This window comes from Gracilinanus agilis, chromosome 3, assembly GCF_016433145.1.
Source record: "Gracilinanus agilis isolate LMUSP501 chromosome 3, AgileGrace, whole genome shotgun sequence".
Taxonomy (NCBI): Eukaryota; Metazoa; Chordata; class Mammalia; order Didelphimorphia; family Didelphidae; genus Gracilinanus; species Gracilinanus agilis.
The window spans coordinates 427,667,940-427,695,402 of NC_058132.1; the positions used below are offsets into that span (position 1 = coordinate 427,667,940).

The 27,463-nt window shown below is 33.2% G+C and overlaps 1 protein-coding gene across 1 annotated transcript in view; it reads left to right on the forward strand.

The window, feature by feature from the left end:
• The window catches only part of ROBO2 (roundabout guidance receptor 2), a 773,029-nt gene that overhangs the window by 641,628 nt on the left and 103,938 nt on the right, over positions 1–27,463 (forward strand). The window contains exons 16-17 of the mRNA XM_044669246.1: positions 6,900–7,024; positions 9,456–9,627. Of these exons, the coding sequence (XP_044525181.1) occupies positions 6,900–7,024; positions 9,456–9,627 (297 nt within the window). The remainder of the gene's footprint in view (positions 1–6,899; positions 7,025–9,455; positions 9,628–27,463) is intronic.

Genomic DNA, 27,463 nt, shown 5'->3' on the forward strand with positions numbered 1-27,463 from the left:
CCCACCCAGAGATTCCAGCCACCATTGGAGATACAGGACTGTAGATGGGAGAGGGGTCCTGGGACCTTCCTTCTTCTGTTTACTTGAAACAGAGAGTTCAAGAATTCAGGCTTTTCTTAGTGTAAATTTTAAACTGAATTCAGCAAGAGGATCCCCCAGCTCGCTCCTGTTGTTAGATTTGTTTTTATGTCCCTTTGAAGCACTTTGTTTTTTATTGTTGTAGAAGATTTTTCAGAGGCCTCAACTTTTGCTGCTTCTAAGCTGCCATCTTGACTCAGAGTCAGTCCTGAATAGAATATTCTAAACTCCAACACAAATAATACTCTGGAAGAAAGAATAAGTATTTGAATATATTGGGAGATGGAGGGTGGAAGGAAGCACAGAAAAAGAGAGAATGAATGAAAACTATGGACTTATAGGGATGGGAAAGGTAAAAGAGGGATCCTAAGGAGATAAAAAGAAGTGGGTAAATCTCTCAAAAAAGGATCAGGCGTTTAGGGGATCCCATTGAAAAAAAAGATAGGAAAAGAGAAACAGAAAAAGGAGCAATAAAAGAAATAAGGAAATGTAAGTAGTTGGATGTAAGAAGTGGAAGGGAAATTGTGAACTAACCATTTAACTGAGAAGAGAAAAGAGAAGTACAAAAGGAGAGGAGGAAACTGATAACTAACTACATAAAAGAATGGGCAAAAAAACACCAGCAATTTTAGCAAAATCCAAAAATTAGAAGAAAGATAGGCAATGGTAGCAACTGAGAAAGTGGAGAAAAGTTTTGAGAATAGAATTAGTATCCAAGTAGTTTTAACATAAGTAATCATGAGAACAAAGAACAAGTATCTCTTTTCCATTGTCACTTCCTTTATCACAATTTAGATATATCACTGGTTGTCATGAGAAATTAATTGGGAATTTGGGGAGAGTTTTTCAGAAGCCAAGAATGACATATGAAGACCAGAAGATGATACAAAAATAATTTAGAAACTCATAAATACATAAAATATATATAAACACACACACACATGTATATAGTTTAGCATACTAAAATACTTTATCTTTTAATACCATAAATAAACACAATTTCTTATTTAAAGTTAAAATGAGTACAAAGTTAAATTTTGTGAAAATATGGAAAAGCTAGCAGACAAAAATTTAATAACTCTTAAATGCATAAAATGTATGTACTATTAGAAATATTACCTTTATTGTAAATATTTTGCTGTTTAATAACATAAGTGAACAGCTACAGAAAATTTTGTTAAAATTAAATTTGTAGTAAAAGACCTATGGCTCTATGCTCTGGTTTGGGGATGTCAAACACATTTATGGTAATCTCTCCCATGACATCATGGTGATCTTACAACAACTTCTCGTTTTTCCTATCATTTAAACACCATAAACTCTATTACAATCATGGGTCCCAAATGTGTTGTTCCTAGTGGTTTTTAAAGTGCTAACAAGAAACAAAAGAAAGTGATGAACTTGAAGGAAAAAGTAGAATGTTAGATTGGCTTCTTTCAGGCAAAGCCATTGGCCATGTTATTTGGCATATCAATAAAAAAAGAGTCATAAATCAAGAAAGTAGTTGCTGCTCCTACCTTAACATCTGCATAAACTTAAGATCCACATCTCTCTCAGGTAGAAAGATGCAGGATTGTTGTAAAAAAAGAGTATTCTGCTATAATGTAGCATCATATGAGAAAAGGGTAAGTTTGTCCTTATTTCCTAAGGAAAGTGAATGTGAAGGGTCTAGCTCCATAGTCTATGACCAATTACTTACTGAAATTTTATAATAAAGTAAATAAATATCCAATGAAAGAAAAAGAAAAAAATTATTCTGATTTTTTCTTTGGTACAAAGAGAGGGCTAAAAAATTTTCATGGATTTTCAAGGTTGCTGATACTAAGCCCATAATGCCCCCATCTCCCAGTATGAAAGGGATACCTGTACAGATTCTAGGTCAAAGGAAAAAAAAATTAAAAAAAAAACTTTGTTAAAAACAAAGTTAAAAAGTACACCAATAATTGCAAAGAATATTAAAGAAACACATGGAAATTAACATGTTTATAACATTCGCCAATGGACAAAACAATTTGAATAAAACAATATTTAACAGTCAGTCATAGGTAGGAAGCATCTAAAAAATTAAGGAAATAAAAATTAAAATAAGACTAGCACAAAATTCTATGTATTGACAAACTAAAAGAACACAAAGTGCATTATTGCTATAAGATAAAGCAAAAATAAAAATTCCCAGTATTACAGAGAAAATATATTTTGTTTAAAGGGGCAATAGATAATGAATCAATTTCAATATTAATTTATATGAATAGGATATGCACAGATATCCTAGAAAGTACTTAAATTCATTCAAATTTGCCTAAAGATACAGATAATAACACAATTATAATAGAAGGCTTTAATGTTCTTCTCTTAGATTTTAGTAAATACGTGAAAATGTGTTAATGATAACACTACATTTATATATATATATATGTATATATGTATACATATATATATAGTTTATTTTTACTAGATATGTTTTTAAATCAGGAAACTAGCATTCAAGATAGGCACAAAAGAGGAAATGTTGAAAATTAGTGAAGTAGATCAATTATATAACACATAAAAACTGTAAACTGTTTAAAAAAGCTTAAAAAGAATAAAAGCCCACCACCACCGCCACAAAATTTTACTGAACCTAATTAAAAAGGAGAAAAAAATAACTAATAATATAAAAATGAACAAGGGGAAATCATAGAGAAAAAATTTAAAAAATAATTATTGGAACCTAATTTTAGATTTTCATGTCAGCAATACTGAGAATTCAAGAGAAATAAAGAATTACAAACAAAAATATAAAATACTGAAATTAATAGAACACCAAATATATATCATAACAGTCTGATTTCTGAAAAGAAAATGTAGTTACCTAAGAAAGAACTATTAAAAGGAGTAGAGAATCATATTTCAGATTTTAAGGAAAATTCTATCTAACTTTTAAAGAAAAATTAATACCTCTTCTACATAACTTATTCTCAAGAACTAAGAAATAAAGCACACAATTAATTTCTCTTTAAATATAAAAAATAGTCCTAATATCTAAACCAAGGAAGGATAAAGCAATGAATTACAAATCTGCCATAAAAAGATTGACAGTTTGTCTAAAAAGTTATTCCTTTTGATTAAATTAGATTTGTACCAATGATACAAGAATGACCAATGTTAGGAAAATAATTAGCATAACTATATTAAAAACAGAAATATTCTAAACTATCCAAATGTATAAAGATATGCAAAATATCCTCAGATATATAAAGCACTAATTAATACAAAAATACAAAAAAGGAAAGCATAAACAAAGAAATTTCAACATCTATATAAAACCAAACCGTATCATTATAAACAATGTAGAATTGGGAAAAGCTCTCCAAGAACTAAAGCTGCCATTTTCCTCATTGTTATTTGATATGATTCAAGAAATGTCTACAGTCATAAAAAAAAAAAAAACAGAAAAAAACAAATGCATAAAGACAGTCAAGGAGACGCAAAACAATCTACATTTACTGATGCTTTGGTAATTTGTTTAGAAAATATTAGATAATCAGCAAATAAAGTAAATAAGAAAGTGAATAGATTAAGTAAGAGCAGTAGTCGAATACAAAAGAAGCCTACAACAATTGAAAGCATTTCTATATCAGAATAACAAAACTTGAGAGAAAACAATAGAAAAGCCACATTAAAAAAAGAAACAAATAAATGTATTTTGTATAACACAGACTATGCTATGAAAGAGCTAAGTCTGTTATATTGTATTCCTTCCTTACTGAGGTTATCCAGCACTTTAAAGAAGATAAGGAAGTTTTCTAGGCTTTCTGTAATTAGGTCCATACCCCACTCACCATATTCCTTCAATTTCAGGTGGTACTCTCATTTCCTTTAGCTAATGATAATCATATTACTTTTGACAAAGAAATATTTGCTTCAAAAATATAATTACCAAATACACAAACATATTCTCCCTACATTTGGGAGGCAATCCTTGTCCTCAAACCCCATTGTGTGCTCTTCACTGTCAGTCACTCCAGCTTTTCTCAGCATTTCCATGCCACTTTGGCTGGCTGCACCATTCTACCTGAATTCTAGGCTCCAAGGTCAAACCCTGGCTCAAACTCCCTGACCTCATAACGTATTACCACTGACACCCAAAACTGAGGGCAAATAACACAACAGAAACAAACACTTTCAACCCATTTTCTCAAAAAACCAGGGTAAAGCAGATCTGCCCTTTGAGAATAATACTAAAAGTGCCTTTGCTTAATAATAATTATTATTCAAAACAATTAGAGGGCCAGGTATTTGGATCCTGGGTTCAAATGTGGCCTCAGACATTTCCTAGCTATAGTGACCCTGGGCAAGTCACTTAACCCTCATCATCTCCCTGTTACTGCTCTTCTGCCTTGAAACCAACATAAAATATTGATAGAAGGTAATGGTTTAAAAATAGAGGATTAATGAAATGTTCATCAAATTGAAAAGCAAGATTCAGAAATAGGAGGAGGATCTGTGGTACATGGACATGCTTTTCCTTAAGAAGCAACATTTCCTTTTCATAGTGCATAAAGCTTCATTGTCTGCTAAGTAAACTAACTTAATGGAAATTTGATTTTATTCAATAATTTTCTGAGTGAATTTTTTCTGAAACTTCCTCCTTTCCTCCCTCTCTCTCTATGTAATATGCACAACATAAAATATATGATAATACATGATCTCTCTATACAGATTAATATAGTTTTTTAACTGACTGCCTTCACTAGAGCAATGCTGGCAGCCAAATATTTTTCCTTCTTATTATTTATTCACTTAAAAAAACTTGAATATTATAGGTAGGAAAATATCACCTCTAAGCCATTTTGATATAAAATATAAAATGATTTATTTTGATATTATTTATTACACAAAATGATGTAAAATAAAATGTAATCATTTTTTAGGGGCAGCTGGGTAGCTCAGTGGAGTGAGAGTCAGGCCTAGAGACAGGAGGTCCTAGGTTCAAACCCGGCCTCAGCCACTTCCCAGCTGTGTGACCCTGGGCAAGTCACTTGACCCCCATTGCCCACCCTCACCAATCTTCCACCCATGAGACCGAAGTACAAGGGTTTAAAAAACAAACAAACAAACAAACAAACAAACAAACAAACAAACAAACAAAATGTAATCATTTTTATTGTATATAATCAATGTTTGCATCAAACATTTAAAAAAATTTTTAAATGATTTTAATGACAGACAGATTTTAGAAACAGTGTTTTTTCATATGTGATTCAATGTATGTATATGTGACAGACTATTTCTAGAAGCCCATTTTATTTAAGAATCATTTTTTTAATATTTGGAAATTCAAATAAAATAAATATTTCAGAACAGTGATTTTAACCTTTATTAACTATTGATTCCTTTGCCTTTACAGAAAAGGAATCTTTCTGTGGAGTAGGTTGGGGAAAGAGAAGAGAAATTTATCTGTTTTCTAGATTAAATTTAATTTGGAATGCTACATTTGAGGACTACTCCAAAAATCAATTTCTCATTAGTTGTACTTCTCTAGAACAGGCATTTTCCAAAATGCAGTATCTATTCATCTCTCACCTCTTTTGCCTTGTAAAAGTAATAAAGAGTGTTCAGTAGGGTTATATCTGGAAAAGATGAGTAGTGATTAGGGATCCTTCATACCCCTAGAAAGATGCTTGAACATTGTAATAATTGACCTGTCAAGAGGTAGGCTGGGTTTCTCTACAAACAAGCTTCAAGGGAAATAAGAAATACCTTTTTTATATGTTGTTTTTCAGGGGAGAGGTGCATTTAATAACTATAGAACTACCAGACAAGTGATTGAATTTACACCATGGAACCAAATTATTGAGAGAGATTCCCACATAGGGAAAAAACAGAAAACAAAGTTGTGTGACTCTATTATGCCAATGAATATATGGTCAAATCTGTTGATAATCATATCATATTTTTCAAATATTTTGACTGTAGACTCACGCTAGACATGAGAGTTTATAAATTCATAAAGATGCTATCCTGATAAGCACAATATGTGTCCTTTATATTAAAAAGAAATTCTTAAAACACTGTGAAACTTTCTGTTTTGTTTTTAATTGTCAAAGTGGTTTATATAGCATTTTGTCTCACTTGCATAGTCAGGTTTGGAGGATGACCAATGAAGAGTGTTTCCCAAGTTAGGGGTTTCTTCCTATCCTTTTTCCTCAGCCATAACCCAGGCTCAACATACCTAAATCTATATCATAAATATAGTTTTGTTTCTTTGTTGTTTTACACTGTATAGCCTAATCCTTACGTTTGCAGCAAACCATATCATTTTCAGTAATTTTCTGAATATGGAAGATGTAAAGAAACTTTTTAATAAAGTTTAAATATACCTTTCTTACATATTTGTCTCAGCCAGATTTTTTTCTTCTATAAATCACCATTCTTATTGGATAAAAGGTGGCAATATCTCTATATGTATGATCAGGAAATAAATTGATTAGCAAACTTTTACTGCAAAAACAGTAAAATACTAATTTCTAATGAAATTTTTAATTAGGAGAAAACATCTTTCCCAAATGTTTCTCTGCTTTGAAAATTATAGCAGTTTCCATTATTCAAAATTTCCATGTCTATTACATTTGTCCCAGGGCTATCATTGCATTAGAAAGATATTTTCCAAAATCATTATTGCTTTGATGCACACACACACACACACACACACACACACACACACACATATAATCAGGAATACTAAAACTTGAGCATGATCTTCTTACATTACCTCATTTAAGCAACAGTAATGTTTTGGCAGCTAGACTTGTGATGTTATTTTTTCCCCCTCTTTGTAGCTCCAAGTGCCCCTCCACAATCTGTCACAGTGCTGACAATTGGAAACCACAACAGCACAAGTATCAGTGTTTCCTGGGATCCTCCTCCTCCAGATCATCAAAATGGAATTATCCAGGAATATAAGGTATGTTCAAAGTATAAAAGGGAAAAAAAAGTTATTAGATACTTTATTCCAGAAAATTCTACTTAGATACAGAAATTATACAGTTTGAAAATTATATAGTTTTCCTACAAAATATCACTTAAAGTTCTTATTTGATTCATTCTCAAAATATCCTTGCATGATACAATAGAAAAAGAAGATATTCCTGATAAAAGGAACAAAAACATTGCCCCAAATAATATATGATAAAGCTGGAATTAGATTATAAGCCTTTGTACCCTATGTAGGTACATAATCAAGGCTCAACTGATCATTTCAGTTGTTAATTTAGAAAAATAAAATACTTAATTTAGCATTGCTTGGGAGAAAAAACAATTGACTGATTTCCCAATGAACTGCTTTGAATTTTGTAGAATGTTTATGCCCCATTTTTTGCTGCCTTTCACATTTGATATAAAGAATATGTCTAATTGGTAAGAATAAAATCATAAATATACCATGATTACAGCATAAAAATGAGTGTTTCAAATAATACTAATACTTGTGAAATTGAAAACCTGTTATTTTAGTTATTAATAAATGATTATGGAGTGCCAACAATATACTTCATACAGATCATTGAACAGAATTAAAGACTCCATATAATAAAGAAACAGTCATGGGAAAGAAATACAGATGTTGGTATTTGAAAACCCAAAATTAGCACTTTTACATTGGGCTTTACTACTTGTCACTGTAGCCCTCATCTTTTATAGGTTAATATCTCCAAGGAATTTAGTGATTGAGATTGAAACCTGAGATCTTTATATATATATATATATATATATATATATATATATATATATGCATATATATATAATATTTAGGATATTTAGGGTGAAATTATATATGGGTGAAATATTATATATATAATTTCACATATATTTCACCCTAAATTCGCCTTGATTTCCAAGAGATTCTGAGGTTATTTTCTTATTTTTAGAGACCAAGTATATTTTGGTAATAGGTTATATGAATTTTTTTCTAAGAACACAAATTTTCCCCCCAAACACAGTTCTGATATTATAGTTTAACCAACCCAGAATGCTTAATATCAGGTTTACAAGGAATTTTTCAGTATTCTATCCCCTTTATTAGCTTCATATGGCTTATGTGTGCATTTGTAGATACACACATATAACAGTACCTGATCATTCCACAATTCAAATCATAATCCTTGAAATGTAACAGCTTCATGTGATAGTGTTAGTCTAGAACAGTTATTTTGTCTTTCTTGATACTAGTAATTATATAGTCACATAAATATGTTTATGGAAAATGTGTATAATATTGCATATATCTGTTGGTCAATAGTTTATTAACTTTAGTGTAAATATAATCTTAGTTTCACCTTATTCAATAGGTCAAGAGGCAGCTGTAGCTCGGTAATAAAGGGCACTGCACTTGAAAAGGAAGATAAGTTTAAATCCAGCCTCTGACATTTCCTAGTTCTCTGACCTTGGGCAAATCACTTAACCTTTGATTACCTGACAAAAAGATCCCCTGGAGAAGGAAATGGAAAACCACTCCAGTATTTTTGCCAAGAAACCCCCATGGATAACTATGTTTCATTGGGTCACCAAGAGCTAGACATGACTGAATGGAATGACTGAACACAACAGCAAAAAAAAAGCAATAGTTGAAACAGGCTAATATTTACACCACTTAGATAAATATTTGCTTGAATGAAATATAGTTCCGAGATATTTATCTATACATGGTGAGTTGGTTTAAATGAAGTGATTATCTTAACATTTATAGAAGGTAAATACCTTAATTTCTGTTTATGTTAAGGAAAAAAATCAAGAAATTTCTGTAATTCATATACATTTCATATTACAAAATACCATTTTGTGTCAGAGTGGGTAGGTGACAGGATTTCCATAGCAATAAGATAACATCGTGCTTGCTACTGTTCTTATTCTATCATGTCTGACTTTTCATGACCCCATTTGGAGTTTTCTTGGCAAAGATACAGGAGTAGTTTCTTATTTCCCTCTCCAGCTTATTTTAGAGATGAGGAAACCACGGCAAACAGAGTTAAGTGTCTTGCCCAGAGTCACATGGCTAATTCGAGGCCAGATTTGAACTCAGGTAGATTAATCTTCCTAACTCCCAACTTGTCACTCTGTTTACTGCACCCCTACTACTTAACCCATTAGGATCATACTGTACTATGAGACATTTTATACTAAAGTGGTTATAATATACATATGTGGATATATATGTGCGTGATTATGTGTAAATGTTATTTTCTATTTTGTATCTATATTTTATATTCCTTTAGCAATTAGCACATGATACTACTTTTATTCTATTAGTTTTATTATTCTATTAGATGTTATTCTAATAGTTTTCTATTTGAGGCAGATCTTTCCATTATGTTTTACTTTTTTTCTTTTACCTACTCTAGATCTGGTGTTTGGGAAATGAAACTCGGTTTCATATCAACAAAACTGTGGATGCATCAATTCGATCTGTTGTGATAGGTGGATTATTCCCAGGCATTCAGTATCAGGTAGAAGTTGCAGCAAGCACCAGTGCAGGAATTGGTGTGAAAAGTGATCCTCAGCCCATCATAATTGGTGAGTACTTGTTCTCTTGTCATCTTTACTTCAAAATCCTAGATGAGGTACTATAGGCTCTCCTACAACCTGACCTATAAAACTGCTATTTATTTTTTCCATAATTTATTTTTGATGACACAATTTAAATATTTCCTGTGAGTTGTTCATCAATTCAAAGGACAGACTATTCTAAGCAATATTAATAATGCAAATCATTTTTCCTTAGATGTAATGGTCCTAAGTATAGTGACCTGTCACTTCCACCTATTTTTCTTAGTTTTGTCAACTACATATATGTATTGATATTTTTTCCAGATGATAGTCCTTCAGATATTTGAAATCATACATTACATTCCAACTGGTTAGTATTAAAATAGTATAGAATTAGCATCCAACTGCCTGGCACTAGTTTCGATGACCGAAGTAATTCAATGAAATAAGATCATTCATCAGTTCTCAAAAGGAGATTCTCTTTGCAATAGCATAGAAAGAATATTCAATAAGAAAACTCTTGTATTTAACTTGAATGAAAGTGACTTATACCTCTCCTAGTCTTCTTATGGAGATAGAGCTAGGGAGCTGGGAAAATTAAGATCTCTTTCTTCCCCAGTAGCCTTTTGTCTGAGGTCTACTCAAGGAATTTTTTCAGTTATAATTGGTGTAATCCCCAAACAGTTAAAAATATTGAACTTCCTTTCAAAAATAACTTGATTAAAAACATATCAAATACACAGGTTATATAGCGAAAATCATTGAATTTGTATAGTGTGTGGAGTGGAATTTATGGGGTGCTTGAACCCCCCAGAAATCACTCTAATAAGCAGACAAGAGACTTAATAAGATACGGCTTTATTTGGAGAAAACATTGGACTATGGAGAAGGGGAGGAGGGGAGAGGAAGGGAATAAAAAGGGATTCTGCCCACACAAGCTCCTTGCGCAGGGTGAAAATGTCATCTCTCCTTCTATGTACAATCACAGACTTTTGTAATAATATTGACCTAAGATTCTTCTCCTTCCTTCTATCCAGTCCCATGGAGGGGGAGGTTGTGATGTTTCAAATCTTGAACTCATGATTTTCAACATTGTGTACCCCTAAAACTTGTGATAAAAACAAATAACATGACTATGATGGTATTTTCAGCCTAGGACAGTAAAGATACAATTGAAACTTGCTATTCCTTCTTATCTTGCTCCCCTTCCTAGACTTGGCAAGTTTCCCAGGCTACAGATAAACTCTTCTCAAGGTTTTTGAAAATAGGTCAGGAAAACTAAAAATTTTGTAGGGTGGGGGGACAGTTTATTCTAAGGCAGGGGTCGGCAACTTATGGCGTTCGAGCCTTATCTGGCTCTTTTGAGGGCCAGATATGGCTCTTTCTGCAGGAGACATAAAGTCAATTTTTTTTCAGGCGCTGTTACAAGAGCGCGCACTGTGAGCACTGTACGGCTCTCACGAAATTACATTTTTAAAAAATGTGGCATTTATGGCTCTCATGGCCAAAAAGGTTGCTGACCTCTGTTCTAAGGAATGGTAATACTAAGGGATCTTGAAAATTGGGGTTACAAGCCAAATACTACCCTGAGAATTACACACTGAATCTCATCCCACACATATATTCCAGGCATTATGCTAAACTCTGGGGATACAAAAAGAGGCAAGAGATAATCTCTGCTCTCAAGAAGCTTAAAATCTAATGAGAGAAAGAGAAAGCCAACAAATATATTCAAACAAGTCATGTACAGGATAATTAGGAAATGATTTTTTTAAAGGAAGGCACTAGAATAAGATATATTAAGAGAAACTTAGTTAAGAAGATGGAATCTTGGTTGGCATTTAAAGGAAGCCAGAAAAACCAGTATCTGAAGATGAGAGAGAACATTCCAGGCATGAGGAATAGCCAGAGAAAATGTCTTGAGACAAGAGATAAAGTGTCTTGTTCAAGGAACAGCAAGGATTCTTGTGTCACTGGATTGAAGAGTAAGTGACAAGGAGCAAAGCATGACTTGGAAAGATAGGAAGAAGCTACATTATAAAAGGCTTTGAACTCAAACAGGGATGTTTATATAATTCTGAAGAAAGTAAGTAGTCACTGATGTGTACTGAAAAGAGGAACAATAGGTTGAGACCTGTGCTTTAGGACCTGTGCTTTGTGGCAGGCAGACCCACCAGCAGGCGATTGCAATAGTCCAGGTCTGAGATGATGAAGTTCTGTACCAGTCTTAATCAGAGGATGATAGGGGGCATATTTGAGAGATGTTGCAAAAGTGAAAACAATAGACCTTAACAAAACTTTAAGTATGAAGGGGGTGAGAAATAGTGAGGAGTCTAGGTTGCAAGTCCATTACTTCTAGTAATATTAGATATTGGTAACTGGAAAAAAAGATTTCACATTTAGCATATAAGCAGCCATGTTAATAATGAAATAAAATGAAAATAATATTAAACATATTTAAATAATTAAAATTTTAAAATGATACAGTTATATAAAGGTGTTACTAATGTGTGGGATGAGATTCAGTGTGTAATTCTCAGAATAGTATTTGACTTATAACCCTAATTTTAAAGACCCCTTAGTATTACTATTCCTTAGACTAAAACTGCCCCCATTACCCCACAAAATTTTTAGTTTTTCTGACCTGTTTTCAAAAACTTGTAGTCTGGGAAACTTGCTGAAGGAAGAAAGATCAGGGAGTTTCAAAAGTATCTTTACTGTCATAGGCTGAAGATCCCATGATAATCACTGGTTTTTTGAGAATGGGAGTCTTTAGGGGTACATAATGATGAAAATCATATGGTCGAGATTGTAAACATCATAGCCACCCCTTGTATAGAATAGGACAGAGGGAAAGAGGAAAATCTTGGGTCAATATTATTATAAAAGTCCATGCTTACACATAGAGAGAGGACATTATTTCCCAGAGAAGGAGGTTGTGTGGGCAGAATTCCTTTTCCTTCACTTCTCCCTCCCTTTAAGATGCTCCCCTTCCCACTTCCCTGCTATCTGCTGTTTTCTCCAAATAAAGTTGCCTTTTTTTCTGCCAGCATCTTATCAAGTCTCCTGTCTGCTCATTAGAGTGATGTCTGAGGGTTCAAGCTTCCCCAAAATTCCATTCCACACACTAACAATAATAACAACAGCAGTAATTTCCATAAGGGAATGACGTTTAAATTTTGTTGCTGCTATTAGCAATAATATCTAATATTATATAGTAATATTTTGGTCCTCACAGTGACCCTAGGAGATAGATGTTTTTATTATCCTCATTTTACAGATGAGGAATTAAGGCCAAAAGAAGTTAAGGGTCTTGCCCAAGGTCCCACTTGAACTCAGATCTTCTTGACTGGAGCTTGGGCATTCTTTTTACCACTTTACCACTCAACTCTCTAGACTATAGTCTAACATAATAATATAAAATATATATGTAATATATATATAATCTAAAATGTCTTCTTCAACTTTCTATTGGAATAGGATCATGTGCACAGATTTCTAGAATTCCAAATTAAATCTCCTAAGGTAATTATAATATTACTCTATTACTCTGTGGATCATAGCAGCAACAAAAAAGCAATTATGTAATGAATTTGAGAAGTTGGTAGCAAATTAAAATGAATAAAAAGTCTTTTTAAGAAATTTTGAATCTATATTAAGCTTTAGGTGTGTATTTTCTCCCCATATTTTAAGCCTTCTGCATAGTTAAAAAACAGAATTTAAAATAATGAATTCCAAAGAAGTTAAATAAAAATGTAATGTGAACTGTGAAGCTATTTTTCTCTTGGATTTAATTTAGCCTCATATATATTTATCAGGTCATTTTCCCCTACATTTTCCTACATATTTTACACTCTTCAATTTTTTTTAATTAATTTAATTAATTTAGAATATTTTTCCCTGGATGCATGATTCATGTTCTTTCCCTCCCCTTTTCCCTCCCCATCCTGGAGACAATGAGCAATTCCACTGGGTTTTACATGAATCTTTTTACAAAACTTTTTCCCATATTATTAATATTTGCAATAAAATGGTCATTTGAAGTTGACATCCCCAATCATATACCCATCAAACCATATGATCAATCACATGTTTTTCTTCTGCATTTCTACTCCCACAGTTCTTTCTCTGGATGTGGATAGCTGCTAGTTAGAGAAGCCAATTTCATACAGTTATGCCATAGTATCAGTCTCTGTGTACAATGTTCTCCTGGTTCAGCTCCTTTCGCTTTTCATCAATTCCTGGAGGTCTTTCCAGTTCACATAGAAATCCTCCAGTTCATTATTCCTTTTAGCACAATATTATTCTATCACCATCAGACACCACAGTTTGTTCAACCTTTCCCCAATCAATTTTCCATTTTTTTGCCACTAAAAAGAGCATGGCTATGAATATTTCTGCACACATAATTTTCATTATATTATCTCTTTGGGGTGCAAATCCAGCAATATCTTGGTTGGATCAAAGGGAAGGCAGTCTTTTAAAGCCCTTTGGGCATAATTCCAGATTGCCTTCCAGAATGGTTGGATCAATTCACAACTCTACCAGCAATGCATTAATGTACCAATTTTGTCACATGCCCTCCAATATTTATTACTTTCCTTTGCTATCATATTGGCCAATCTGCTAGGTGTGAGGTGTTTTGATTTGCATTTCTCTAGTTATAAGAGTTTTAGAACACTTTTTCATGTGCTTATTGATAGTTTTGATTTCTTTATCTGAAAAGTGTCTATTCATGTCCCTTGCCCATTTATCAATTGTGGAATGGCTTGCTTTTTTGTACAATTGACTTAATTTCTTATAAATCTGAGAAATTAGACCTTTGTAAAAGCTTTTTGTTATAAAGATTTTTCCCAATTTGTTGCTTCCTTTATAATTTTGGTTGCAATGGTTATGTTTGTACAAAACCTTTTTAATTTAATGTAATTAAAATTATTCCTTTTACATTTTGTAATATTCTCTTTCTCTTGCTTGGTCTTAAAATCTTTCCTTTCCCATAGATCTGACAGGTATACTATTCTATATTCACCTAATTTACTTATAGTTTCCTTCTTTATATTTAAGTCATTCACCCATTCTGGATTTATCTTGCTATAGGGTGTGAAATGCTGATCTAAACCTAATCTTCCCCCATACTGCTTTCCAATTTTCCTAGCAGTTTTTCTCAAATAGTGGGCTCTTATCTCAAAAGCTGGGATCTTTCGGTTTATCAGACACTATCTCATTGAGGTCATTTACCCCAATTTTATTTCATAGGTTCTCCCTTCTATCTCTTAGCCAGTACCATATTGTTTTGATGATCACTGCTTTATAATACAGTTTAAGATCTGGTACTTCTAGGCCCCCCACCCTTCACATTTCTTCATTAGTTTTTTTTTATTAGTACAAGAATTTTCATTAGTTTAATAGTTTTTCATTAGTTCATTAGTTCACATTTCATTTTCATTACTTTTTTCATTATTAATAAAATTTCATTAGTTCATTTTCATTGTCATTAGCTTCATTAGTTCATTAGATCATCAAGTTCATCACTTGATATTATTGATCTTTTGATCTTAAAATTAACTTTGTTATCATTTTAACTAATTCAATAAAATTCAGTTAAAAGTTTATTGGTAGTTTGATAGGTATGGTATTGAATAACTAAATTAATTTGGGTAGCATTGTCATTATTATTTCTTACCCAGGAGCAACGAATGTTTTTTTTAAATTTTAAACATTTATTAATATTTATATTTTAGAAAACTTAACATGGTTACAAGATTTATGCTCTTACTTTCCCCTTCACCCCCCGACCTTCCCCCTCCCCTGGCTGATATGCATTTCCACTGGTTTTAATATGTGTCATTAATCAAGACCTATTTCCAAATCTTTGATGGTTGCATTGGTATGGTACTTTCGAACCCCTATCGTGTCCTGATCATCCCATGTATTCAAGCAGTTGATTTTCTTCTGTGTTTCCTCTCCTGTTGTTCTTCCTCTGAATGTGGGTAGCGTTCTTTTCCATAAATCCCTCAGAATTGTCCTGGGTCATTGCATTGCTGCTAGTACAGAAGTCCATTGCATTTGATTTTACCACAGTATATCAGTCTCTGTGTACAATGTTCTTCTGGCTCTGCTCCTTTCACTCTGCATCAGTTCCTGGAGGTCATTCCAATTCACATGGAATTCCTCCAATTTATTATTTCTTTTAGCACAATAGTATTCCATCACCAATATATACCACAGTTTGTTCAGCCATTCCCCAGTTGAAGGACATACCCTCGTTTTCCAGTTTTTTGCGACCACAAAAAGCGCGGCTATAAATGTTTTCGTGCAAGTCTGTTTATCTATGATCTCTTTGGGGTACAAGCCCAACAATGGTATGACTGGATCAAAGGACAGGCATTCTTTTATAGCCCTTTGAGCACAGATCCAAATTGCCATCCAGAATGGTTGGATCAGTTCACAGCTCCACCAGCAATGCATTAATGTCCCAATTTTGCCACATCTCCTCCAACATTCATTACGCTCCCCTTCTTTCATTTTAGCCATTTATTAGAGATTTAGAACACTTTCTCATGTGCTTATTGATACTTTTGATTTCTTTACCTGAAAATTGCCTATTCATGTCTCTTGTCCATTTATCAATTGGGAAATGGCATGATTTTTTATACAATTGATTTAACTCCTTATATATTTGAGTAATTAGACCCTTGTCAGAGTTTTTTGTTATAAAGATTTTTCCCAGTTTGTTGTTTCCCTTCTGATCTTGGCTACATTGTTTTGGTTTGTACGAAAGCTTTTTAGTTTTTTTAATCAAAATTATTTATTTTACATTTTGTAATTTTCTCTAACTCTTGCTTGGTTTTAAAATCTTTCCTTTCCCAGAGATCTGAAAGTATACTATTCTGTGTTCACTTAACTTATTTATAGTTTCCCTCTTTATATTCAAGTCATTCACCCATTCTGAATTTATCTTGGTGTAAGGTGTGAGATGTTGATATAAACCTAATATCTCCCATATTGTTTTCGAAATTTCCCAACAGTTTTTGGCAAATAGTGGATTTTTGTCCCCAAAATTGGGCTCTTTGGGTTTATCATATACTTTCTTGCTGATGTCACTTACCCCAAGTCTATTCCACTGATCCTCTCTTCTATCTCTTACCCAGTACCATACCGTTTTGATGACTGCTGCTTTATAGTATAGTTTAATATCTGGTACTGCTAGGCCCCCTTCCTTCACATTTTTTTTTCATTATTTCCCTTGATATTCTTGATCTTTTGTTATTCCAAATGAATTTTGTTATAGTTTTTCCATATTCAGTGAAAAAGATTTTTGGTAGTTTGATAGGTATGGCACTAAAAAGGTAAATTAATTTGGGTAGAATGGTCATTTTTATTATGTTAGCTCATCCTACCCATGAGCAATCAATGTTTTTCCAATTGTTTAGATCTAGTTTTAATCGTTTGGAAAGTATTTTGTAGTTATTTTCATATAATTCCTGTGTTTGTTTTGGTAGATAAATTCCTAAGTATTTTATATTGTCTAGGGTGATTTTAAATGGTGTTTCTCTTTCTACCTCTTGCTGCTGTGATGTATTGGAAATATGTAAAAATGCTGATGATTTATGTGCATTTATTTTGTATCCTGCAACTATGTTAAAGTTGTTGATTATTTCTACAAGCTTCTTAGTTGATTCTCTAGGATTTTTTAAGTAGACCATCATATCATCTGCAAAGAGTGATAGCTTAGTCTCTTCATTGCCTATTTTAATACCCTCAATTTCTTTTTCTTCTCTAATTGCTACTGCTAGTGTTTCTAGTACAATGTTAAACAATAGAGGAGATAATGGGCATCCTTGTTTCACTCCTGATCTTATTGGAAAGGCTTCTAATTTATCCCCATAGCATATGATGCTTCTTGATGGTTTTAGGTATATACTGTTTATTGTTTTTAGGAAAGGACCTTCTATTCCTATACTTTCCAGGGCTTTCAATAGGAATGGATGATGTATTTTGTCAAAGGCTTTTTCAGCATCTATTGAGATAATCATGTGATTTTTGTTTGTTAGACTGTTGATATGGTCAATTATGTGGATGGTTTTCCTAATGTTGAACCATCCTTGCATTCCTGGTATAAATCCCACCTGATCATGGTGGATGATCCTCTTGATCACCTGCTGGAGTCTCTTTGCTAGTATTCTATTTAGGATTTTGCATCTATGTTCATTAGGGAAATTGGTCTGCAGTTTTCTTTCTCTGTTTTTAATCTACCTGGCTTTGGAATAAGTACCATATTTGTGTCATAAAAGGAATTTGGTAGGACTCCTTCTTTGCTTATTATATCAAATAATTTGTGGAGTATTTGGATTAGTTGCTCTTTGAATGTCTGATAGAATTCACTTGTGAATCCATCAGGCCCTGTTGATTTTTCCTTAGGTAGTTCTTTGATGGCTTGTTCAATTTCTTTTTCTGATATGGGATTATTTAGGTATTCTATTTCTTCTGCTGTTAATCTAGGCAATTTATATTTTTGTAAATATTCATCCATATCTCTTAAATTGCTATATTTATTGCCATATAATTGGGCGAAATAATTTTTAATGATTGCCTTAATATCCCCTTCATTAGAGGTGAGGTCTCCCTTTTCATCTTTGATACTGTCAATTTGGTTTTCTTCTTTCATTTTTCTTATTAGATTGACCAGTACTTTGTCTATTTTATCTGTTTTTTCAAAATACCAGCTTCTAGTCTTATTTATTAATCAATAGTTCTTTTACTTTCGATTTTATTAATTTCTCCCTTGATTTTTAGTATTTCTAATTTAGTTTTCATCTGGGGATTTTTAATTTGCTTGCTTTCTAATTTTTTACATTGCATGCCCAATTCGTTAATCTCTGCCCTCCTTAATTTGTTAATATATGCACTCAAGTATATAAACTTCCCCCTGTGTACTGCTTTGGCTGCATCCCACAGAGTTTGGTATGATGTCTCATCATTGTCATTCTCTTCCATGAAATTGTTGATTGTTTCTATGATTTGTTCTTTAACAAATTGGTTTTGGAGAATCATATTATTTAATTTCCAATTAGTTTTTGATTTGCCTGTCCAGGTGCCCTTACTAATTATTGTTTTTATTGCATTATGATATGAGAAAGTTACATTTATTATTTCTGCTCTTTTGCATTTGTTTGAAATGTTTCTATGCCCTATTACATGGTCAATCTTTGTGAATGTACCATGTGCAGCTGAAAAGAAGGTGTATTCCTTTTTTCCCTATTTATTTTTCTCCACATATCAATTAAATCTAATTTTTCTAGGACTTCATTCACCTCTCTTACCTCTTTCTTTTTTATTTTTTGGTTTGATTTAGCTAGATTTGAAAGAGGAATATTTAGATCTCCCACTATTATGGTTTTACTATCTATTTCCTTCTTGAGCTCTGCCAGTTTCTCCTTTATGAATTTGGATGCTGTACCACTTGGTGCATACATGTTGAGCAGTGTTATTTCCTCATTGTTTATACTGCCTTTAATCAGGATGTAATGACCTTCTCTGTCTTTTTTAATCATATCTATTTTTACTTTGGCTTTGCCAGAAATCATAATAGCCACTCCTGCCTTCTTTTTCTCATTTGACGCCCAAAAGATTTTGCTCAAGCCCTGAACCTTAAACTTGTGTATGTCCACCCGCCTCATATGTTTTTCTTGTAGACAACATATGGTAGGATTTTGGTTTCTAATCCACTCTGCTATTTGCTTCCGTTTTATGAGTGAGTTCATCCCATTCACATTCAGAGTTATAATTGTCAGTTGTGCCTTCGCTAACATTTTCGTATCCTCCCCTATTCCTATCCCTTCTTAAACTATTTCCTTTTAAACCAGTGATTTGCTTTAAGCCAATATCCTTATCCCCTCCCTTGATTAACTTCCCTTTCTACCCCCTCCCTTATTATTCCCCTCTTTTTGTTTTTAAAGGCCTAATGAATTCCCTTCCCCTTCTTCTCTCCTCCCTTTTTTGACCTCCCCACTCCCCTACTCGCCTTGGTTTATCCCTTCTGACGTTCTCAGTAGGGTTAGATAGAGTTTTATATTCCAATGGATATAACTATTCTTCCCTCTCCGGGTTGATTACACTGAGAGTAAGGTGTAAATAGTACCTCTTAATGCTCTCTTCCTCTCCTTCTTATAATAGTATTCATCCCTTCTCCTTCCCATGCCCTCTTTGTGTGTAATAGAATATCCTATTTTTCTTATTCCTTCAAGATTGTCTAAGTGTCCTCTACTATTCATCCCCCTTTTTTCTTCCCACCCATATTATCTTAGACCATTTGGTATTCCAACCTCTCCCTATGAATAATTCCTCTAGTTATTATAATAGTGAATGCTATAATGGTGAACAGAGTTCACTACAGAGAATTATACATAGCATTTCTCCACATAAGAATAAAGATAATTAGATCTTATTGAAGCCCTTAAAGAGGCAAAGTTAAAAATTATGAGTTTTCTTTCTTTACCCTCTGATTCTTATTTACCTTTTCATGTTTCTCTTGATTTTTGTCGTTGGATATCGAACTTTCCATTTAGTCCTGGTCTTTTCTTTGCAAATGCTTGAAAATCTTCTATCTTGTTGAATGCCCAAACTTTCCCCTAGAAGTATATAGTTAGTTTTGATGGGTTGGTGATCCTTGGTTGTAGACCCAGTTCTCTTGCCTTTCTGAATATCATATTCCAAGCCTTGTGGGCTTTTAGTGTGGAGGCTGCCAGATCCTGTGTGATCCTGATTGGTGCTCCTTGATGTCTGAATTGTCTCTTTCTGGCTTCTTGTAAAATTTTTTTCTTTTACTTGGAGGCTCTTGAATTTGGCTATTATATTCCTGGGGGTTGTCTTTTCTGGATCTAGTGTAGAGGGTGATCTATGGATCTTTTCAATGTCTATATTGCCCTCTTGTTGGAGAGCTTCAGGGCAATTTTGCTGAATAATTTCTTTTAGTATGGAGCCCAAATTTCTATTAATTTCTGGTTTTTCAGGAAGACTAATGATTTTCAGGTTGTCTCTTCTAGACCGGTTTTCTTGATCTATCAGTTTCTCATTGAGATATTTCATGTTTCCTTCTATTTTATCTGTCTTTTGACTTTGTTTTCTTTGATCTTGCTGTCTTGATAGATCATTGGCTTCTACTTGCCAAATTCTTGTCTTTAGAGACTGGTTTTCTGCTATAAGCTTTTGATTTTCCTTTTCAGTTTGGTCTGACCTGTTTTCCAGCTGTTTGATTTTGGTCTCCAATTTGCTTATTAATTCTTTTGATTTGGGGCATCTTTTTCTAATTGCTCAATTCTAGCCTTTAGAGACTGGTTTTTGGCTACAATCTTTTGGTTTTCCACTACAATCTATTGGTTTTCCTCTTCAATCCAGTCATTTCTGGTCTTTGATTTACTTGCCTCACTTTCCAATGGTGAAATTCTGCCTTTTAAACTGTTATTTTCTTGCCAGATCTCTTCCATCTTTCTCATGATCTCAGATCTGAACTCTTCAATACCTTGTGACCCATTTTCATTGTTTTGGGAAGTTTTGGATTGTTTGTTCTCCTCTACTGTTTCCTCTGTTGTCTGGATTTTTTCTGTGTAAAAGTTGTCAAGTGTTAAAGGTTTTTTCTTCTTCATCTTTCTCTTCTGGTTTTCCTGATGATTCTGGCTTGCCATATTAAGCTGAGTTCCCTCTCAGCTTTATGCTCCTGCCCAGGATCTGTTTGTGGCTCTTTAGAGATTCCTGAGGTCTCAGGTATAATTGTTTTGGGACAAGCCTCCTGGTGGTCTCCTTGCTCGTTCTTTTGCCTATAGCTCCTTTAAAAGTCTCAGGGAGCTGCTTCCACAGTCAAGCACCTCTCTGCACTGGGTCCCCACTCAAGGTCTGCTCCTGCACTCAGGATTAGCCCCTTCATCCGGGCCCCAGTTCGTGCTTTAATCCCTGCCTCAGCTGAAGCCTGTGTCAGCCCCTTTGCCTGTGCCTGGGCTCAGGGTCTGGGCTCAGGGTCCGCGAGTTCCTCAGCCTCCCGGGGGGTCCCAAGTCTTGCTGGTGAGCTGCCAATGACCCGATGGGTGCCCCAAACCTGCTCCAACTCCCATGCGCTGGCTTTGGCGAGGTAGGTGGTGTGGGGTGGGGGAGGGGTTGCTCCGCTAGTGTTTTTGTGGGAGCTGTTTCACCCCTTTATAGCATGGAAATGCCCCGTTTCCACGTACCTCATATGCTGGACCCTTTTGTGGGGTCCCTTCTTTCCTCTGGATTTGTTTTTATGTCTTCTTGAGGAGTCCTATATGCGTGGGTTAGGAGAAGTCAAGCAGCTGCTTTTTACTCTGCCGCCATCTTAACCCGGAACCAAATCAAAGCCTCAATGAATGTTTTTACAATTATTTAGATCTAGTTTTAATTGTGCGAAAAGTGTTTTGTAGTTCTGTTCATATAATTCCTAAAATTTTATATTGTCCAGGCTGATTTTAAATGGAATTTCTCTAACTCCTGCTGCTGAGTTGTGTTGGAAATATATTGAAATGCTGATGATTTATGTGGGTTTATTTTGTATCCTACAACTTTACTAAAGTTGTTGATTATTTCCACTAGCTTTTTAGTTAATTATATAGGATTCTTTAAATAGACCATTATATCATCTGCAAAGAGTGATAGTTTAGTCTCCTCATTGTGTATTTTAATACCTTCAATTTATTTTTCTAATTTCTACCGCTAGAATTTCTAGTGCCATGTTAAATATTAGAGGTGATAATGGGAATCCTTGCTTCACTCCTGATCTCATTGGGAAAGCTTCTAACTTATCTCCATCACAGATGATGCTTGTTGATGGTTTTAAATATATATTGTTTATTATTTTTAAGAAAGGCCCGTACTTTCTAGTGTTTTCAATAAGAATGAGTGTTTTATTTTGTCAAAGACTTTTTCTGCATCTGTTGAGATAATCATGTGATTTCTGTTGGTTTGGTTGCTGATATGGTCAATTATATGGATGGTTTTCCTAATATTAAATCATAGTTGCATTCTTGGTATAAATCCCAAGTGATCATAGTGAATAATCCTTGTGATAACTTATTGGAGTCTTTTTGCTAGTATTTTATTTAAGACTTTTGCATATTCATTAAGGAGACTGGTCTGTAGTTTTCTTTCTCTGTTTTTGGTTTGCTTGGCTTTGGAATCAGTACTATACTTGTGTCATAACACTCTTCAATTTTTTAAGGCAAATTGTCCTAAATTATACTGAATCAGCTTGACTTTTTGGCTCCTCTCACATAAGGAAATGGCTTCTTTCATTTTCTACAACAAAGCAACTCAGAGAGACATTTCTCTGAACTATTCAGAATATTTGACATTATTGACATCTATTATTAGATTATATTTGATTTCAGTGAATTTGAATATGCAGAATTATATGAGACAGTTAATTTATTCTTAAGGAGTATATTTAAAGTGACAGGTTATTCTTAAGATATGATGTGATTACCCTTGTTTTCTTTTTAAATTATTTTCCTCTTATTTATACTATATCTATATATCTATATCTATATCTAAAGAGAGGAGGGAAGAGAGAGAGAGAGATCATCATTCTTATCCAGGCTTACAAGCAAACTGTAAAATGAAATATATTAACAAAATTCTAATCATCCTTTTGAGTACTAAAATTCACTTAAATGAGTATTTCTATTAAAAAAAGGTAATTTTTTTGAAATGCGAACTTGAATGTATTAAATTTTTTCCCTGAGAAATTTGAAATGTCTTATAAATTTTTTTATGAACTAAATGATGGTATGTCTTATACAATAGTATTAGGACATTTGAAATGAAGTAGAAAAATCCCATTTTCATTATGAAAACTTGCTCCTTGGAATTTTCTTTATTTCTATTTTTTAATTTCATTGTTTAACTGCTGAAGGAACTCATTTATTTCCTTAATTATCCCCAAAATTCTATTATAATAAATTTGTTTTGCAGCTGTATATGTACATACTTTTTGTGAATGGTAACTTAGTAAGATCTAATCCTCATTTCCTTTAAAATTTTCATTTTTCACATATCATCTATTTTCTTTTAGATTCCCTATGGATCATTGTCATCAATGAATTCCTTGATTGTAATACTATATACTTTAACATATATCCAATTTACTAGTATTAAAAGCAATTAAAATCTTATAGGTCTTAGTCATCCTTTCTTATGGTGATTTTTGCATAAGAAAATGAGATTATAATTAATTGTTATCATTTCAGTTACATAAATATGGCCATACATGCATACACTAAAGATAAAGCAATGCTAGATAACAGAATTCAAGTGAAATATTAAAAAAGTATATTTACAAATATATTGGTTAATAATATAGCTATTTTTTTCTTAAATCCTCTTGTCCTTGCATACTTATGTTAGATAGTTGATATAATATATAGAACATTCATAAAATTTCACAGTAATAGTTACAATCAAATCTGATGTGCCTAAATAATTTTGGGGTCTAACAAATTAGTTTTGTTCTTCATTAGGCTCCAATGGGAGGAAGACAATCTATTTCATTAGATTTTTGTCTGCTGGAAGAATGGAGCATTACAGGTCACCACATCCCTTGTCTGTGCTTTAATTAGTATAACTGACATCATTGTTGCAGAAACATCTGCAATATATGAAACACAAATACATTTTGGTTTATGCATATGTATACATATATAAATATGTATTACCTCAGATTAAATACATATAAAATATGCTTTTTCGTCTAATTTATCACACTCTTATTTTGTTTCTTTTTGTGGTAATTATACGGTCCTTACTACTACAATAAAGCATTATGTATATGTGATTTTCGTCGCACATAAATGCTTAATGATACACATACATTTGATAATTTCAGAAAGGTAGGAGATACTGACATCTATTCTAAAGGAGTCTGATTTTGTTTTTTCAAGTTTATAAATGAAGAATTTCTTGGAAAATAATATACTTATTTCAAAGAAGCTCATGAACCTACCTCTTAGGGTCATAGTGAGGAAAAAATGAAATATTTATAAAGCACTTTGTAAACCTTAAAGCATTATATAATACTAGCTACTACTAATAACTTTGGACATGAAATAGTTCAAATTCTTGAAGCTGTCTGAATAATTCAGTAGTTATTTTTTTTTCAGTTAAAATCTTTGTTAGTCATACACTAACAAACATTTGTTAAAATCCTTTGTGCCAGGAACTGTGCTATACACACAAAAAGAAAGATTCTCCTTGATCGCAAGAAGCTAGAGTATGCAGAATGAAGGTACCCACTGCAGGGCCATGGAAGAGAAGTATAGAGTGAACCCTAGTGAGAAATGAAGGCTCTTAAGTATAGAATTTAAATCTATTCTTATTTTAAATGTGTTATGAGAAGTGGAATCTCTTTATATATTTTAAATATGGACTCTGTCTATATTTTACTTTCTTGCCTCCATTCTCTTCCCCCTCCAATCTATATTCCACTCAGCTATTAAATGAATTTTCTTAAAGTACTAGGCTCACCCTGTCGCATACCTTCCTATTCAGATTCCAGTGGCTTTTATTACCTCCAGGATCATATAAATATGAAAAATGATAAAGTCTGGTATAAATCTATAAATTAGTAATTTAATTAAAGCCATGCTGATAGATAAAATCATTAGACCAGGCGCTTGTAAGCATTCAAAACTGCCGCCTCCATTACTGTCTCCAGTCTCCTGGCCAAGAGCCTACTGGCAAAGAGGCCACTCCCTCCTAACCCAGGAGATTTAAGCTCTTCCCTGGGTCAAGACATAGGCCTTCCCAAGCCCCAAAACCCGGAAACGGAAACCAGTTGGACCATGTTGGATCACGGGAAATGTAGTTTTGATACATTTCCCATGTCCATAGAAATATATACACTTTTAGATGGCATTTTCCAAATTTCACTTTTACAATTCCCCGTGAGGTCCGGCAAAAAAAAAAAGGTTAGTCCTTTTTTCTTTGCTGGACCTGTAAATATAAACAACTTCTAAATTTTTTCAGGAATTTGGGGATAAAAGAAATAGATGAACAAATGGTTAAAATTAGCCGCATTGACAAAAACCCAATTAGGGGCTGTCCCCCACTGGCATAACAGTGTACAATTAAAACAATACATACAACTCAATTTCAACTCCCCATAGTTCAATCAACTGCACCCCAAAGTTCAAAGTTTGGTCTTCATGGTACAGTGAAGGCTTTTCAGACATCTTCATGTGTCCTCACCAAACAAGTTCGTCATCTGGATTCTGGGGAGATGGCAAGATCCTTATCCTGAAATTATTCTCAAAAGAATTTAAACTTTACATTATAGATTACAAAACATACATTTTCTTCTAAGATTATACAATTTAATTCCCTGTGAAATTACTCCTAAAAGAGTTAAATATACATATATTTTTACATTATCGAATTTTAAAAAACTTAACAGATATCCCCGTGAGGTAAGTCTTAAACACACCTTTTTTCTATAAAAGGGTACCTCAGGTCAGTTAAGGATGGCAAAATACAAAGAATAAAATTCAAGAAAAAAGAAGAAAAATTAACTTGTGAAATGTAATGTAAAAATGTGCAAAAATCTAGGGAAAATAAACTTAGACCTTTTGATGAAGGCCTAATTAAAGTGAATTCAGCAGTGTGCAATTACCCATTCAGGGCCAGGACTTAAGGAAAATGTCTCTCTCTGATCTGACTTATCATCAGCTTTTTAGGGAAGTGAGCCAAATAAAATAACCAATCTTAGGTGCTTTCTAGGAATCTAAGTTGAGGGGACCCACGTCCTCTAAAGTTTTAGAAAAGACTGGGACTCCAGGACTCAAACCCCAATTTCCAAGCCCTAAAGTATTGGCATAGAACTGCTGCAATTTTGCAGATCTTAGTCAGTCAAGTCTCTGACCATGTGCTTTCTTTAGCACTATTAACAGCTCTCATGTTCCCTTTTCGTAGAATCAGACAGAAAGGCATTTAAATCACAGTCCTATAGGCTCAGGTATTTGCTGTAGAGTCAGAAAAAGGATAAATAATGATTATATATGTACTTCCAGTACAAGATGAAAAAAAAGGAAAAATCAATTTCTCTCATTAAAAAATGTTTTAAAAAGTCAAATATATATATAGCTTATAACTAGAAGGGTTATGTTACCCAAAAATGAGGTTTTCTGTGAGAGAAAGTGGGTTTTACAAAATAGCAGATTCACAATGCACATTCAAATAGAGTACCATAATTTCCAGTAGCACATTTTAAAACAATGATATTTAAAATCATTTACTTGTTACAACTTTAAACCCTTGGCAAATGCTGTTATTGCTTCCATAACAAAGAATATACAGGAGCTCCTTGACTCTCTGTATTTAAAAAAAATCCTGGGTAGGAAATGCTTCTACCCATTTAAGGCAATAATATTTCTTATAATAAAATATATAAAAGCTTTATCCTTTAAGACAATTCTTAAGGATTTAAAGTAAAAGTTAAAAAGATCTCTTGTAAAATTACAAGGTAATATTCAAAGCATGGAAACTTTCAAGGTTCTTTGCAATTACCAAGACAGAATAAATTTTAAAAGACATGTGCTCTATAAGATGTTCATAGGTGGTACATATAACCGCATTGCTTCTGATACAGTAAGCTTTAAGTAAATTAGGAAATATAATAACATCATAAGCAGTAACTTCATTAGTGTAAAATGATTCAGTGCAACAGGAAAATCAACGAAAAAGCAAGATTAATTTACAAAAGTAATTAACAAAATACAGTAAGATACAAATCTCTTTAAAACAGAAATAAAACACATTTAGTTCTGCGGTTTAAAAGTTTACCCCTGGTCCAATTTAAGGTTCTTTT